This window comes from Cuculus canorus, chromosome 14 (genome assembly GCF_017976375.1).
Source record: "Cuculus canorus isolate bCucCan1 chromosome 14, bCucCan1.pri, whole genome shotgun sequence".
NCBI lineage: Eukaryota > Metazoa > Chordata > Aves > Cuculiformes > Cuculidae > Cuculus > Cuculus canorus.
In genome coordinates this window covers 11,246,992-11,264,003 of record NC_071414.1, presented here as the reverse complement: position 1 = coordinate 11,264,003, position 17,012 = coordinate 11,246,992, and the positions used below count along the sequence as shown (strand labels likewise).

At 63.8% G+C, this 17,012-nt stretch overlaps 2 protein-coding genes across 3 annotated transcripts; one reads left to right on the top strand and one right to left on the bottom strand.

The window, feature by feature from the left end:
• Positions 1-138: 138 nt before the first annotated feature.
• On the bottom strand, positions 139-4,010 carry LOC104065595 (lateral signaling target protein 2 homolog). Of its 2 annotated transcripts, none has more exons than XM_054079967.1 (13): positions 3,892-4,010; positions 3,186-3,326; positions 2,973-3,110; positions 2,668-2,870; positions 2,495-2,584; positions 2,292-2,381; positions 2,054-2,155; positions 1,714-1,962; positions 1,487-1,608; positions 1,298-1,411; positions 1,079-1,168; positions 817-932; positions 139-736 (listed from the first exon to the last, which is right to left on the bottom strand). In XM_054079967.1, exons 1-13 carry the CDS (start codon positions 3,931-3,933, stop codon positions 575-577), a joined length of 1,659 nt encoding a protein of 552 aa, XP_053935942.1. In that variant the 5' UTR covers positions 3,934-4,010; the 3' UTR covers positions 139-574. The 2 variants fall into 2 exon arrangements, with proteins under 2 accessions (XP_053935942.1, XP_053935943.1); XM_054079968.1 differs by having other exon boundaries at positions 817-929.
• A 3,101-nt stretch (positions 4,011-7,111) lies between these two features.
• On the top strand, positions 7,112-16,772 carry FAM193B (family with sequence similarity 193 member B). Its single transcript, XM_054079678.1, is given in 12 exon segments — positions 7,112-7,152; positions 7,154-7,220; positions 7,222-7,434; positions 9,817-10,056; positions 10,728-10,947; positions 11,150-11,359; positions 11,659-12,073; positions 13,080-13,275; positions 13,677-13,913; positions 15,160-16,186; positions 16,268-16,343; positions 16,429-16,772. Coding segments are annotated over 12 exon segments (3,039 nt in total). The 3' UTR covers positions 16,526-16,772.
• The last annotated feature ends 240 nt before the right edge of the window (positions 16,773-17,012 follow it).

Here is a 17,012-nt window from a genome sequence, read left to right as displayed (position 1 = left end):
CGATCCTCATTAGCCACGCCCCCCAGAGCCACTCCACGCCCTCTCATAGGACACTCCCTCCCTCCCGCACCCACGCGTGTCCTTCTCGGCTTCCCCAGCGCCCGGCGCCACCGAGTCCGGCCACACGCGCTGCTGGCTTTTATCTCTTTATTGAAACCCGCCGGGCAGCGCGGAGAGGAGCGCCGGGCCCCAGGGGCGAGGGCCAGCCTCCGGGCACAGCCCCGGGGCACCCGCCGTCATGTGAGGGCTGTTTGCACCGTCTCAGGCCGGGCCCCGGCGGGAGGAGACTCTGCCCCGGCCCCAACAGCAGCCAAAGTTCACCTGAAATTAAAAAACAAAGCACCACGAAGCGCAATTCCCAGCCGGGGTGGAGGCGTGCGGCGGCGGCACGTGGGTCCCCGGGAGCAGGTTACGGCTGTGGCGATCCCGCGCCCACCGTGGCTCCGCCAACACGCAGGGCGGATCCTACCGACACGAGTGGGGGTCCTGCCACCTCACCCACCTGGCCCCGAGCGGAGTCGTGGAGCCGCCCAGCAGCCCCGGAGCAGCTGTTTTGTTCACAGCCTGTGGCCACCTACGGATGCGGATGTGGCATGGGGATCTCCCTCTGGCTCCGGCCGTGCTGGGGCGTGGGCGAGAGGTGCGCAGTGTAGCAGTGCGTGCAAACCCGCACGGGTTTGGGCTGGCCATAGTGTGGCAGCGCTGTGGTGTGTGGCGAGCAGCGGGCGCAGAAGATCTGGCAGGAGTGTTAGAGTGGGGCTGAGCAGAGCTGGGCCCATGGGGAAACCTGGGCACCCCAGCCCGGCCCCCTCCTACCTTCCCACAGCTGCGGCAGTGGTGCCTGCGGCGCAGCAGGGTGAAGGGTGAGTGGCAGGCAGAGCACTGGCTGCACGTGCTGTCCGGCACCCACTCCGGCACGCGGTAGGCACCTGCTGGGCAAAACACATCGGTAAAACCCACAGGGCTCATCCCACATCACACCCCTGGCCCCTGGAATGTCCCCAGCCCCTTGGCCGGACTGCAGGCCAGCACCGTGCTCCGATGTCGTGGCACATGGACAGCCTGGGCAGCCCCTTACCTGCCCTCCGGAGACCAGCAGCCTCTGTGCACAGGGGACAGCTGGCCACAAGAGGAGCATCCGCCGCACGTGGGCCACCATCCTCTTCCTCTGTGGGGACAAAGTCTGTGGTGCTCCAGCCAAACCGGGGCTGGGCACTTCAGCCGTGTGCCAGGGGCTGTGGCTTCATCTCCCCGGAGCAGAGAGGAGCCATCAGTCCTGTCCGTAGGGATTACTCACGGCTGGCACTGGGCTCCTCCAACGGCTCCGACTGCGAGGCAACGATCTTGAAGACCGTTTTCAAGATGCTCCGCAGGTCACTGGCAAAGTTGGTCTGGAGCTGATCGGCCACCCCTGAACCAGGAGGGTGCAGGTCAGGGTGCTGGGAGGGGTCAGGGTGCTGGGGAGGGTAGCGAGGAGGTCACTCACCCGAGATGCAGACGAAGAGGGTGTGCAGCATGTCCTTGGTGCTGCTGTAGCGGGAGCGCAGCCCCGAGCAGTGGGCACCCAGGGAGGCATCAAGCTCCAGGCTGCTCCCAGGGGACTGGGGGCTGCACAGGAAGGATGTGACAGTTACTCCAGGGGTGGCACAAAATGTCCCTGTCCCAGCAGGCAGGGATCTGCCATCCTGGCCCCCCTCCCTCCCTTTCACACACCTCCACTGCTGGTCGATGCCCAGGTTGTTCACTACGCTGGGGGGTACCAGCTGCACTGGGTAGGTGGGGGGCACTGGGGTGGGGTGGGGGACCTCCCGGCGATCCCAGGCAGCAGCGGGGTCCACCGTGGGCACGGCTGCCTCCCAAGCTGGTGAGGTGGCCGGACCGCAAGGATCCTCCGATTCGGCTGCGCACAGGCTCCTCTCCAGCAGGCAGAGCTCCTCTGCTGACAGCACCCGCAGCAGGTCCCTGCAGCAAGGGAAGAGCATCAGCCCCACATCACAGCCCCACTGCTGCCCCATAGACACACTGTGGGCACTTCTTACCCCTCACTGTGTACCTGATCTTCTTCAGGAGGTTGTAGAAGGGGCTGAAGACTCGGGACATCTGCTCAGGACTCCGCTCCAGGCTGAGTGGACCCTCGGGGTAGATGAGGAGGCCGCTGCAAGGGGACAGAGCCAGGGCTCATGTAGGGGGGCTGCCGGGGACCCTAATTTCCTGAGGGGGAAAGGGGCTGGTACAAGGTGGGGAGCCCCCAGCCACTCCTGGGTACCCCTTTCTCTGAGGGCTTCACCCACCTGATAATGGCCAGGCGAGGGATGGTGAACATCAGCAGCGGTTCGTAGCCATCAATCATCTCCTGGGTCAGGTAGCCGAGGCGCAGGGCTCTAGGAGGGGGAGACCCTTACAGTGGGGCTGAGCCCTGGGATGCTGCCCTGTCTGCCCCATCTGCAGGCTGGGGTCCCTGCTGCCTCCCTGCCTGGCATATGGTGCCCCTCACCTCTCCACCGTCTCGCAGAAGAGCACAATGATCTCCTGCTGCCTGTAGATCTCCTCAGGAGACTTCACTGCCACCAGCGAGGACACATAGCTGCAGAGACAGGAGGACCGTGAGGCTCCTCTGGCCCTGGTGCAGCCCCTACCCCACCCTAGAACCCCAACATTGGTCCCCACCTCAGCTCAAACTCTGCAAAAAGCCGGTCAAATTGGATGAGCACAGCCCGGACGGGCTCTGGGTAGGAGCCAGGCTGGCTCAGGCTCTGCTCACGGAGCACTGTTCGCACCAGCTCCAGGCTGCACAGCAGGTTCCTGGCCTGGGGCCGCAGCTGCGCCCTGTCAACCTCCTCCACCTCCAGGAAGGTGCCAGCCAGGAGACACTGCCAGGACCAGGAGAACTGTTAGGAACCCGTACCTGAGGCAGCAGAGCCTGGGGCAGATGGACCCCATCACCCACCCTGGGATGGCATCCCCAGGCTCACCTCGGCAGCGAACAGCATGTGGTTCCCCAAGTTGTCCACCAAGAGCTCCTCAGGGAACTTGACCAGATAGTCACGGCTGTGCCGCTGCGTGGGGATGCACTCCTGCATGATCCGCTCCAGGATGGCCAGCAGATGAGCCTGGGGAGGGCAGGGACGTCACCTGCAGCCACGCAGGGGGATCGGGGTCACACCGGGGCCTGTACTGCCCCATACCTGGCTGAGGTGAAGTTGGTTGAGGAGCACCAGGTACTGCTGCGGGTCCAGCTCAGCATCCAGCCCGTTGATCTCGGCCACCACCTGCATCACCCTCTCATCGGCAAAGAAGAACTGGGAGAGCAAGCGGGGGTCGGAGTGCTGTGGGGAGAGCAGAGAGGCAATGGTGGCAGCACCCTATGCCTCCGGGTGTCCATCATGGACAGCACAAGTCTCCCATGCCCGCAGCCACCATCCCTGCCCAAGGGTTTTGCTCGGTGTCCGGTCCCTGTCGGGGGACAAGGGACAGGGAGGTGGGAGCCCGTCCCGTGCCAGAGCAGGCAGGAGCCCTCGCGGGGTGTGCCGCCACCCTCACCCAGCCGTGCCTCAGTTTCCCCCGGGGCAGAGCAGGACGAACGAGCTCTGCCGCATCCCGGCAGCGTGGGCACGGATCCAGGCGGGCGTAAACACCGGGGCGGGTGAAAGGTCCGCGGGGAGGCGCCGGCGGGGAGCGGGCAGCCCGGGGGGACGCTCCTCGCCCGGTCTCTCCCCGGGACCCCGCGGGGACGGAGCCGGGAATCTGCTCTCCCCGGGACGGAGCCGCGCGGTGTTGCCACGGGGGTCGGCACCGCTCCTTGCCCCCCGCCGCCCCCCGGTGCAGTGGAGCCCCGGCCAGCCCTGACGGGCCGGGGGGGCGGCCCCGGTGCCCCCGGTGCCCCGGTCTCACCTTGGGGCGGCGTAGCCAGCGGCGCAGCGCGGCGGGCAGCATGGCGCGTCCCGGGGCTCCGCCGCCGCCCGGCTCCCCGCGCCTGCCGTCGGGGCGGGACGGCACCGGGCACCGCCTGGGGGCGGACCGGGGCGGTGTCCGCCCGCCACCGGCGCAACGGAGCGGCCCCGGGGAGCCCCCGCTGCCGGGGGGCTCAGCCGCTCGACCCAACGGGCCCCGGTGGGGCAGGCGCGGGGGCCCCGCCGGCTGCATCGGGATCGGCTCCTGGCTCCCTTTCCCGGCTCCGGTTCCCGAGTGCAGCCGTCAGGCTCCCGGTTCTCCCGGTGTCCCCACAAGCTGCACCAACTCCCCAGCCCGCTGCTGCTTCCCGGTCTCGGTCCTGGCTGCCGTTCCTGACTGCAGCCCCTAAACTCCCGGTTCCCCTCTCCCGGTGTCCCCGCCAGCTGCAGCGGGCTCCGGTCCTTGCTCCCGGTTCTCCCCTCCCTGTGTCCCCGCCGGCTGTCCCGGCTCCCCCGTCCCGTGCCTCTGCCCGGTCTCGGTTCCTGGCTCCGGTTCCCCACTGCAGCCCCCCGGCTGCCGGTTCTCCCCTCCCGGCTGCACCGGCTCCCCAGCCCGGTGCCGCTGCTCAAGCTCTGCTCCTGGCTCCGACCGTCACGCTCCGGGTCCTCTCCTGGTCTTTCCACCGACTACCCCGGCTCCGCAGTCCGGTGCCGCTGTCTGGGCACTGTTCCTGGCTCCAATTCCCAGCTGCAGCCCTTAAACTCCCGGTTCTCCCCTTCTGGTGTCCCCACCAGTTCCCCAGCCCGGTGCTGCTTCCCAGGCTCTGTTCCTGGCTCCAATTCCTAACTGCAGCTCCCAGGCTCCCGGTTCTCCTCTTCCAGTGCCCAAGCCCTCCTGTCCCGGTTCCCTGACTCTTCCCTCCCTGTTCTCATCCCGCAGGTCCCAAGGCACAACCTTCTTGGGACAGGGACACCCCAGAGCCATGGCCCCGCAGCCCCTCGAGCATCCCCGGGCTGGTGGGGGGCACCCATGGGCACCCGCCTGCTCCCTGCTGCAGAGCGTGGGGTGCAGAGTGCGGTGCTGCAGCGGGAGAGAGGCAAACAGTCCCTTGGTGGGAGCAGAAGGGGCTGAGGGGCCAAGGAGGGGTCCCAGGAGGTGCCTGGGGCACTGGGCACAGCTAACTGCTCCAGCTGTGCCAGAGGGGACACTGCACCAGGCCTGGCACCACTGGCCACAGGATGTGGGTACCAATAATTGAGGTGGCAGAAAGCCTAATGGGGTGGATTCACAGGTAAAAAATCCACCGAGGAGATTAAATAAATGCAGAGGCACCACCTCAGGTTGACGAAATCTCTGAGTCACTGTGGCCCCACGGCATGGAGGCTGAGCTGTCCGGGCGTGGATGTGGGGCTGCTGCTACTTGGGGCACCCTGTGTCCCTGATGGCTCCTGCTCCTCCTGGGCTGCATGTCCTGCCTCCTCTGACTTGGGATTCCTGTGTGCACAGTGAACTTGGATCCCTACGTGCCCCATAGCCACCGGCAGCACTGCCTGTGACATTTTTGGGGCACAGTGGGCTGAGAGCAGGGTGGTCCCCACATGCCCATGTCACCAGCACTGTGCTGTGTCCCAGGCAGCTCTGGTGACATGAGGCGCGGTACAGCGCAAGGTCTGGACTCACAGAGGCCAGTGCCACAATAATGGTGGGTTTTGGGGTGATGCATGACCCCGAGATGTGCTGCCGGGTGGCACTGAGGCTGGCAAGGAGCTGAGCTGGCTCCAAGCTCTCCTGGGCAAGCATTTTGGGGTTATGGGACCTGATGCACTGGGGCTGCGCAGAGGGGCAGCGGCAGGAAAGCCAGAGGAGTGGGCACTGGGGGAGAGGGAGAGCGCCACACTGGGACCAGGGCTTGCTTGAGGTAGGTGGTCATGGAATTCCAAGGATGCCATGGTGCCAAGCGTCAGCACCCAGTGTGCCAGGAGAGCACCATTATGTGGGCGTGGGTCTGGAAGGTCTGGAAACCCACATGTGCACCCTGGGGTTATACAGGAAGGCAAGAGCAGTGGTACCGCGCAGCTGCGGTGAACTGAGGGTTAGAAGAGTGAACTGGTGTGTGGAGGAGCTGCAAACACAAGCTGATTGAAGTACTCAAGGACATGGTTTAGTGGCAGATAGGAATGGTTGGACTCAATGATTCTATGTGTGGCTCTGTGTGTGCGTGTGCAGCGGAGGACACTGCAGCACTGGGATGCACTCAGGTTACCAAGAGAGCTCTGTTATATGAGCATGGGGAACAAAAGGCATGGAACCCAAGCTGGGTTGGAAAGATTGCAGCTGGGGCTCCCAGTGGGGGTGGCTTTAATCACCCTATGGCACTGGCTGGGCTTGCAGGTCCCATCCTCACTCGCAGTTGAGCACTTCAGACATCCCAGCTTTACTGCTCCCTGCAACCCCGCTGCCTTTCCCAGGGCTGCTGCTGGCTCCTCTGGGAGAGTGCGGTGCCGCAGGGGCTTGTCCAGCTGCCTGTGTGCTGTGGGGCACTGCTGGGAACGCTGTGGCAGTGGGCAGTGCGCTGCCTGTTATCCATGGGGGCACCATAGTGCCAGGGCTGGGGTGTGGGGTGCTGCAAGCGCATGTGTCGGGGTGTGTGTGTACAGCTGAGGACGCTGCAGTGCTGGGATGCGCTGGGGTACCAAGAGAGCTCTGTTACACAAGGATGGGGAGCAGAAGGGATGTAACCCTCGCATGCATTGTGGATCGGGAAGGCCGGGGCAGCAGGCAGTGTGCTGCTCGTTCTCAGTGGGGCACTGCCGTGCCAGGACTAGGGTGCAGGGGACCTACAAATGCACGTGTGTGTGCAGCTGAGGACGCTGCAGTGCTGGGGTGCACCCGGGATACCGAGACAGCTCTGTGACACGACGATGGGGATCGGAAGGGCTGGAACATGCCTCACGCAGCCCTGCACGGCCAGGAAGGCCAGGACAGCGCGCTGGTCGCTCTCATTGAGGCGCAGCGGATCCGAGCCTGAGCCTGGGACGCCCCGAAAGCACCGGATCCCTTTAGGACCCAGGGGAGTGGGACGGCAGCGGGCGGTGGGGTGTGGGCGGAGCCTCTTCCGTCAGGTGGCGCTGCCGCGCGCGGCAGCCCTCTCTCAAGATGGCGGCGCCTCCACCTCCCCTCCGTCGGGTGGCGCTGCCGCGCGGGGCTGCCCAATCTCAAGATGGCGGCAGGGGCCTCAGCTCGCCCGGCGTCGTTACCCCCGCCCTCCTTCCCCCGGGCAGGGGCCGGACGGGCCGCGTCGCCATATTGGCTGTTGTCCTGGCTGCAGCGGGCGCGCTCGCCATGACTCGCAGGCGGAACAAGGCGGTGGCGGCGGCGGGCGGCGGCTCCGGGCCCCGCCGTGAGAGGGTGGGGGGTGCCGAGGTTGCGCCTCCTCCTCCTCCCCCTCCTCCTCCTCCTCCTCCTTTGCCGCCGCCGCCAGAGCCGCCCGCCCCGCCTGAGGTGGCGGCGGGGAGCAGCGGGGAGCCGGGCAGAGCCGCGCAGGTACCGGGGCGCCCCGTGGCGGGGTGGGGACTGGTGGGCTGGGGCCGAGGCAGGGCCGCCCGGCCCCCTCCGAGCCTGGCCCCAGAGCATCCCTCGAGCTGGGGGCTTGTGCCTTCGGGTGAGCTGCAGCCCGCTGGGAGGTGCTGGGGCTCCCACTGGGTGTGGAGCGTCCTGAAGGCTCATCTTTGGGAAAGCTGGTCTTAGTCTATACTGGGAAGGGGGTGTCCAGCCAGCAAGCCAGTCCTTCACCGTTGCATGGGCTTCTGCTGGGTGTGGAGCATCCTAAGGGTCGTCACTGGGAAAGCTGGTCCCAGTCTGTGCTGGGAGAGGGGGTTCCAGCCAGCGAGCCCGTCCTTCACCGTTGCATGGGTCTCCCACTCCTCACCATTGCCCCATGCGTGTGGAGCATCCTGCGAGCTCATCTTTGTGAAAGCTGGTCCCAGTCTGCACTGGGAGGGGGAGTTCCAGCCAGTGAGCCGGTCTCTCACCGTTGTGTGGGGCTTCCACTGGGTGTGGAGCATCCTGCAGGCTTGTCTTTGGGAAAGCTGGTCCCAGTGTTTGCTAGGAATGGGGTTCCAAGGCATTAAGACAGCCCCTCACCATTGTAGTGAGGAGCTCCCACTCCTCACTATTGCTCCGTGGGTGTGGAGTATCCCGAGAGCTAATCTTTAGGAAAGCTGGTCCAGGTTTGTACTGGGAAGGGGGATGCCAACCAGCAAGACTGTGCCTCATCATTGCATGGGGCTTCCACTGGGTGTGGAGCATCCTGAAAGCTCATCTTTGGGAAAGCAGGTCTGTGTCTGTGCAGGGGACGGGGGAACTAGCCAGTGAACTTGTCCTTCTCCTTTGCATGAGGCTGCCGCTGGGTGTGGAGCATCCTAAGGGCTTACCTTTGGGAAGCTGGCCCTAGTCTTTGCTGGGAATGGGGTTCCAGCCAGCAAGACAGTCCCTCACCATTGCATGGGACTCCTACTCCTCACCATTGCTCCATGTGTGTGGAGCATCCTGCAGGCTCATCTTTGGGAAAGCTGGTCTCAGTCTGCACTGGGAAGGGAGGGTTCCAGTCAGTGAGCTGGTCTCTCACTGTTACATGGGGCTGCCACTGGCATGACCAGCAGCATGAGAGCTCTTCCAGCCCCAGGGTCTGTGCACCCTGTATTCCATCCCTGTGTGCAAGGAGGTCTGGGAGCTCTGCTTAGACCCCTGTGCGCTCTGGAGGGCAGAACCCTGTGCTCAGGGAAAGACGTGCTCCCACAGCTCCTTGTGGGAGGGTCCAGCCCTGCCACAGTGTGATGGCAGGTGGCTCGAGCATCTGCCCGACAGGCTCCTGCACCTCTCGCTGCCTGACATCCCTTGACGTGCCTGACGGCTGCTGCTGCCTGCTCTGGCTCATGGGCAGGGAGCCCAGGGCTGGGCCCCGGGTCTGGATGCACTGGAGGGGTTGGCGAGAGCCATCCCCTCATCTGCCATGCGTGGTGGTGGCCGCCCTTGCCCCCACCAAGACACGAGATGGCCTGGGAGCCCCCTCCTCCCCATGGCTGGATGGGTGGGTGGGCAGGGGAGCTGTGTACCCCCTCCACTCTTCTTGGCCTCTGACCTTTGCTTCACCTTGAGCCTGGGAGACGCCATCTGTTTCGCAGCAGCAGTTCGGCTGTGCTGCTCATTGTCGCGGGGCCCTGCCGCGGCAGCAGACAATGGGGGCCCCCTTGCCCGCGTCACGCTGGGCTCGTCACGGCTGTCAGGCCTCTGGTGATCCCGTGGGCTGCAGCCTGGCTGCTGCTGCTGCAGCGCTGGGTGGGGAGCTCTGACCTGGCTGCCCCATGCAGAGAGTGCACGAAGCGGCGCTGGGGGCTGCGCCCCACCCCAGTGCATCTGCACCGCCAGCTGCACAGAACAAAGAGGCAGACGGGAGAGTCCAGGGCTCTTGGGTAGCGTGGTGGTGGGTCTGCAATGGGCAAGGAAGGGAGCTGTGGCTGCCAGATTGTCCTTCCGTATCCGTGTGCTGATTTCTGAGGGTCTTGCTTTGCCCTTTGAGTCCCCTCGGTCCCACTGCACCAGAGATGATAGTGGGAATTGCTGGTGGCATCCCAGCTTTGGTCGCTGGTGGGGCTGGCTCTCTAGCATGGCATGATCTTGCCAAGGGTCCAGAATGCTCCCAGCTGGCACGTGGCAGACTGGCAGCAGCTGGGCAGCCCGAGGCTGCTCTCCTCTAGTGGAGAAGGTGCAGTTCCACATGTAGCCTACAAGAAATTCTCTGGTTTGGTTTCAGCATCCCAAGGTTTTGTCTGCTGCCTCATCTGCCCCGCACCTGCACCAGCCTGGTCCCCATCCATCCGGGGCCTCGTGCTTGGGGTGACTCGTGGTCTGTGTGTCCTTCTGCAGGTGCTGCCCACTGCCAACCAGTCAGTGCAGACGTGCTGCCTGCTCTGTCACCGGGAGCGCAAGGACTGGGGAGGGCTGTCCCACAATGGGCTGGTTTCCCCAGGCGAGAGGCTGCCACCCGACTTTGTGCCAACGCTGGTGCAGAACCTCTTGGGAGAAATGCCACTGTGGATCTGCCAGAGCTGCCGGAAGAGCGTGGAGGAGGAAGAGCGGCGGGCGGTGCAGGAACAGGCCCTGGCGGTAAGTGGTTACGGAGCTGGGGTTGGAAAGGCTGTGTCTGGGGCTCCTGGGGCTGCGGTGCTGACCACCGTACAGCACTGGCTGGGTCCCCTCACTTGGAGCCTAGTGCCTCAGGCGTCCCAGCCTCGTAGCTCCCTGCAGCCCTGCCACCCTCCCCAGGGCTGCTGCTGGCTCCTCAGGGAGAAACTGTGGTGGGGCAGAGCACAGCGCTGTGGAGGCTTGTCTGGCTGCCTGCGCTGGGTTGGAGCTGCCTGCCTGGTGAGGCTGGCAGTGCTATTCTCTGACAGCCACGCTCCGCTGTGCATTGTGCCACATCCCCTTAATGCTGGGCCTTCCTGGAGGGACAGAGTGTGCCAGGGCAAGTGCCTGCTGTGCCTTGAGCTCAGGGGTGGAGCAGCTCCCTTGTGCTTGGCTTTATTTAACCCTGGCCTGGTCTGAGTGGGACCAGAGCAACGCTTGGGCCATGTGCTGGCTGGGGCCCCAGGGACCAGGCTGTATTGCTCTTGGATGGATGGGCTGTTTGCCACCCCTGAGACAGTGACAGGAGCGGTTCCTGTGTGCTGAGCCCCTACCTTGCCAGTGGGTGGCATCTTGGTGCAGATACCCTGAGGCCAAGGGCTTCCTGCCTCCCCTCCCACTCGGATGCTGCTTCACTGTCTTTTTGTTACCAGGTCTCGTTATCCCACACATCCTGCAAGTCACAGTCTTGTGGGGGTGGCTCCCACTCCTCTTCCTCCTCTTCGTCCTCTTCCTCCTCGTGCCACGGGAACTCAGGGGACTGGGACCCCAGCTCTTTCTTGTCTGCTCACAAGCTCTCGGGCCTCTGGAACTCGCAGCACACCAACGGGGCCACACAAGGCAGCCCCCTCGGGGGTACCCCTGCTGCACTAGGTGAGTTGAAGCCAGCCATGGGGTTGGGCAGAGCTTTCTGCCAGGTCCTTGGCTTAGGTGGTGGTTTCCCTGTGGGCACCCAGCTGGTGTGGGCAGTGGTGGGTGGTCTGGGCCTCTTCATGCCAGTGCCAACGGGATGCCTGGGTCCCTTTGCAAAGGCAGAGGGTGCTGGGAACTGGTCCTAGCTCTGCTTTCCTTCCAGGTGACAAGCACCCCGGCCTGTCTCTCTCTCCAGAGTGCGTCAGCCAGGCACCTGCTGTGGCACCGGGGCTGAAGGCCTGTCCCTACAGCCACACAGCCTCCCCCACCTCCAGCAGCGCCACCCCGGGCTCACCTCTGCCTACCTCACTCGACTTCTGCAAGACGCTGCCGAAGCAGTTCAAAAGCATGTGCCGGAGGGCCACCCCACCAGGTGCGTGCCCAGGGGAAGGGATGGCTTTCTTCTCTCAGCCTGTGGCTCCACACAGCCCTCGCTGCCTCGGTGCCTTCCCCTTGCTTCGCTCTCTGTGGGGCAGGGCTGAATCCTGCAGGGAGACGGGGTGCTGCCGGGGCCCCTTGTGAGCAGGGATGGCTTTTAGCCCAAGCATCCTGCTGCCTGGGGTTAGGCAGGGTTTGTCCCACAGAGGAGCAGCCTGGAGGTAGGCCTGATTGTGGTACTGACCCATGCAGGCTGGGTAGGATCTGACTGTCTCTGCTCCTGCCCCTTTGCAGGTGAGGCCTTCCACTCCTCAGAGCATCATCAGCACTCGGACCTCACTGCTCCTCCCAACAGTCCCACCGGCCTCCACTCCCAGCCGCCAGCGCTTATGCCCTCCAAGCAGACATCTGCCCATCCGGGGCCCTTTGGCTCCTCACCCCACATCCCACTGGGCACCTCCCCACAGGCTGCACTCTTCCCTGCGCCCAGCGCACAGGCAGCAGCCCCGAAGCCGGCATCCGAGTCGCCTCCTGCTGGCACAGTCTCACACAGCCCGGGGTCATGTAAGAGCCCTCACCTGCCCCCTGCCAATGTGCCACTGCTGAAGATGCCGCCTCCACTGTCAGGCTGCACTCATCCCTGCAACGGGCACTGCAGCACTTCGCTCATCCCTCCTCCTGCCTCCCACCAGCTGCCCAGCACGAACAGGTGAGTTGAGGAGCCCTGCCTGCTTCCAGACTCTCTCTTCATTGGGCAACGTGTCCTTTGTCCCATCCCTGCCCGCGGATGCGTGTTCCCCTGTGGAGGGGCCAACTGCCCTAGCGTGGTGGCGCATAGAGGTGCAGTGGTTTTGGGCCAGTTCCGCTGCTGCAGACCCCTGGTCTCTGAGGGTTGAGCTCTTTCTCTCCCCACGTGTCTTCTCCCTGCGGTTTTCCTTTAGTACTGTGGTGCAGAAGAGACTGTGCTTGCTCCTCCTCCAGCTAAAAGACCCAAAGGAACCGCGCGGTCAACCTGCTGTTGGCCAACAGGACCTTTGTCAGTGAGACCCGTCGGGCAGCTGTGGCACTGGGCAAAGGTCCTCGAGAAGATGAAGCCTGTGGACTTGTGGTTCTGCTCGTCTGCTCCCCTGGCCCTCTCTGGGCTGCCTGTGCCCTGGAAGAGAGCAAGCATGCTGAGTCGCGAGTGCTGGTTCCTCTCCGCTGATTAGCGCTCCCTGCGGAGGGCCAGCCAGGTCCTGAGCTGGAGCTTTGAGGAATGGCGTTGTGGGCCGTGCTCTGGCCTCCCTGTCTCTGAGCTGGGTACTCTGTGCCTGTGGGAGCCGGGCCTGCCTGCACGTGGGGATGTCTGGCAGCTGCACGCAGTTCCAGCGTTTCTCAGCTGTGGTACCTGCCGCCCCCAGTGAGTACCGCTCCCTGCCCTGGAATCAGCCTGTGGCCTGGCAGGGGGACACTGCTTTCTGGAGCTCTGGTGTGCCAGTCTCCTGCCTGCCAGAGGCCCTGGGGGGCAAGGAGCTACAGATGTCTTCTGCCATGGGCTCCTCTGGCATCTCCCCTGGCGGAGGAGGACACAGGGGAGGGGGTTTGTCCGCCCTACAAATCCTTCTGCTCAGGCACAGGCTGCCTTGGGAGGGGTGTTCCTACACGCGTAGTGTGGGGCAGTTTTGAGACCCCATCCAGCTCCCACTCACCTCTCACTCTTCTTCACTTCTCCTCAGGGACCCTTCTTGCAAAGGGCACAAATTCCCAAACGGTACCAGCTGCCACCCGCCACAGCCGTGTGAGGCAGATGAGGGGCTCGGGGAGGATGAGGACAGCAGCTCGGAGCGCAGTTCCTGTACCTCCTCCTCCACCAACCAGAAAGACGGGAAGTTCTGCGACTGCTGCTACTGTGAGTTCTTCGGCCACAATGCGGTGAGTGAGGAGCTGGTCTGCAGGCACTCCAGGTTCTTGCGCTCCGCTCTGTGGTGAGATGTGAAACGGTCTGGGTGCCGGGAGTGTGGAAGTGGGCAGGTCCGGTCATGGCTATTCCCTGCTGGCATGTGCACGCCCCCTTCGTTTCCATCCTGCCTCATTAGCCTGCTGGTCCCCTTGTCCCCGACTTGCAGCCACCTGCCCAGCCTTGGGGCTCGGCAGAGCCAGCCAAACCCTGTGATTTCCTGGTGGAAAAGAGTTCAGAGGGGGCTGTGCTGGCTTGTCTGGTGGAGACCTCGAGGAAGAGGGCAACTTGGGAGGTTGGTGGGATAGCCAGGTCTGCCTCTGCGTCGTGTTGGCTTCGTGTGCCTGCTGGGCCTGACAACATTTGCCTCCTGCAGCCCCCAGCTGCTCCAACGAGCCGCAACTATGCTGAGATCCGGGAGAAGCTGCGTTCGCGCCTCACCAAGAGGAAAGAGGAGCTGCCACAGAAACTAGGGCACAACAGCAGCTTAGGAGAGCCGGCTGTGGACCACCGCAATGTGGATGAATTGCTGGACTACATCAACAGCACAGAGCCCAAACCCTTGAACAGTGCCAAGGCGGCCAAGCGGGCACGGCACAAGCAGAAGAAGAAGGTGAGGATGGGCAGAGGGAAGCACTGCCTGGAGCAGGATGCAGGAAGTCCCTTTTGGAACCAGTCCGGGCAAGACTGTGCCCCTTACAGGGCTTTGCCTTCTCTGCCTTGCATCTGTGTGGCTTCTTGAGCTCTGTGTCCTTTGCTGCCCGGAGGTGACAGTGGTGCCCAGCTCTGTGCAGGGGCTTCCCCTGTCTCTGTTCCTATAGAGGGGGGCCCAGGTTTGGGCTGTGCTGCCCTCCCTGCTCCGTGCCGTGTCTCTGACAAACCCCATGCATCTGGTGGGGGGAGGCAGTGCTGGGATGGCTCCTGCTGGTCACCCGTGTCCAGTGTCCGGTGTGCAGTGTGGTGACTGTTGCAGTGCCCGTGGAGGACATGGGGTGGCTGTGCTGAGTGCTGGCAAGGTCCTGTACATGTGCTGGGGGAATCCCAAGCACAATCACAGGCTAGGCAGAGAATAGATTATTGAGAGTGGCCCTGAAGAGAAGGGTTTGGAGGTGCTAGCAGAGGAGAAGCTCAATATGAGCCATTAATTCGTGCTTGCAGCCCAGAAAGCCAGCTGTATCCTGGCCTGCATCAAAAGAAGCATGACCAGCAGGCTGAGGGAGGCAAGTCTGCCCCTCTACGCTGTTCTCATGATATCTTAGCTGGAGCCCTGTGTTCACTTCTGGAGTCCTCAGCACAGGAAAGACCTAGATCCATTAGAGCAAGCCCAGAGGAGGGCCAGATCATCTGAGGGCTGGAGCACCTCTGCTATGAGGACAGGCTGTGAGAGTTGGGCTTGTTTAGCCTAAAGAAGGGAAGGGTCCCGGGAGACGTTACAGCAGCCTTCCAGTATTTAAAGGGTCTGCAGGAAAGCTGGGGAAGGGCTCTATCAAGAAGTGCAGGGGTAGGACGAGGGTCATGGTTTTAAGATGAAAGAGGGAAGATTTGGGTGACATCTTAGGAAGAAATGTTTTCCTGTGAGGGTGGGGAGATCCTGGCCCAGGTTGCCTAGTGAAGTTGTAGCTGCCCCATGCCTGGAGGTGTTCAAGGCCAGGCTGGATGGGGCGTGGTGCACCCTGATCCAGTGAGAGGTGTCCCTGCCCACGGCAGGGGAGTTGGAGCTGGATGGGCTTTAAGGTTCCTTCCAACTCAAACCATTCTACTATTTATTCTATGATTTGCTGCTTGATGAGGCTCCTGCAGGGCTTGCCCTATGGCTCTGCAGCCTGGGCCACCCGATCCTCATGGTATCTGTGTTGCAGGAGAAGGAGAAAGCCCAGCTGGAGGCAGAGGCCCAGAAGCGAGCAGAGCGTGCCCCTGCAGCCAACCAGGCCAGGGAGCCGGCTGAGGAGAAGCTGCTGGAGTGGCCTGAGCTGGAGCTGGAGCGGGTGAACAGCTTCCTCAGCAGCCGACTGCAGGAGATCAAAAACACAATCAAGGACTCCATCCGGGCCAGCTTCAGCGTCTATGACCTCAACCTGGATGTCAACGACTTCCCCAAGAAGGCAGCTGTCCTGGAGCAGAAGAACCTGCTCTCCCACCTCAATGGCTCCTCGGACCTGCAGGACATAGACCTGGCCCTGGCGCCACTCAGCCTGGGCCCTGCTAAGAGCCATGCGTTGCTGCGGGGTGAGCCGAGTCCCCGATGGGCTGAGGGGCCTGGGGAGCCGCCGCCAGCCCCAGCGGTGGAGAACGGCGTGGTGAAGCGCCTCAGCGCCGTGCCCAGCCTCTCCCGCATGATCTGGGTGCAGTCCAAGTCTGCAGACTCTGCCACGGATGGAAGTGGTCTGAGCCCGGAGCCCAAGGAGGTACCGCAGCCTAAGGGACCGGAGCTGCCTGAGCCGGTGCCTACTGTGAGCCGGCAGCGGAAGAACAAGCGGCAGAATGGGCAGGTGAAGAAAGGAGAGGGTGCAGCTGCTGTGCCCAGTGGCCAGGCTCGGCTGGAGAGCCCTGCTGTGAAGGGGCAGGTGCTGGGAACCAAGCTCCCTTCCAAGGCCGGTGCCCTGGAGCCTCAGCGGGCGAGCAGCTGTGCTGAACCGGGGGAAAGCGGCAAGGGGCAACCCTGGGGCTTCGGCAGCACCAGGCCAGAGAAGGAGAGAAGTGACGAGTGGAAAGGCCGGAGGGGAGAGGGCAAAGCAGAACTGCCAGAGCCAGTGCAGCAGCAGCCGCCTGCTCCGGCTGCTGGAGACCGGCAGCTGCCTGCCACCCCTGCCCTGGGAGGCTCGCCCCAGCCCAAGGGAAAGAGCAGAAAGAGCAGGAATAAGGTGGAGAAATCCAATACCTCGATCGGTGAGTGCTGGGAGCACCACTCTGTGCTGCCATCCTTGTGGTGGTCCTATCCCTGAGACTGACCTCCCTCTGCTTTCCCAGATGATGTATTCCTGCCCAAGGACCTGGATGGGGCGGAGATGGATGAGACAGACAGAGAAGTGGAGTATTTCAAGAGGTGAGGGGGCAGCCTGGGGTGTCAAGCCCTGCCCAGGGTGGCCCCCGGGAGTCAGTGCTGACTGGGATTCTTCTCTCCTTGCCAGGTTCTGCCTGGACTCAGCCAAGCAGACGCGGCAGAAGATGGCGGTGAACTGGACCAACTTCACCCTGAAGAAAACCACTTCCAGCGCAGCCCAGTGAGGTGCTGGGGGGGCTGCCCCCCACCCATGGCCCCTCGCCTCTCCGCACTGTGCCCCTTCCCGGTCTCGGTGGGGTCCCCTCCATCTGTGGGGATCCCCGGTGCTCTCCCACCCCGCGGGGGCCCCCCGGGGCTCCCCCCGTCCTCCTCTTCCTCCCCCCGCGGGGTGACCCGGCCGCCCCCTCCCCCTCTCCCTGCGCCGCGGGGAAGGCCCGTGCTGGACCCAATAAAGAACTTTTTAATTTTTTATTTTATTTAACCCCCGCTGTTTGCTCCTTTCTGCCGGGGGGGCCGGGGGAAAATGCGCTTTCCTCGTAAGTTTGGCCATCAGGGCGACCCGCAGGGCACGGGCGCGGTTCTCGCTGCCTGCACAGGGTTGGGGGGACAAGAAGCGAATGCGCCTTCCGCGCAAGTTGGGCCGCCGCAGCGACCCGTAGGACGCGGTCTCCGTTCCCGCCGCCTGTGCTGGGGGGGCGGGGCCGGCGCGCG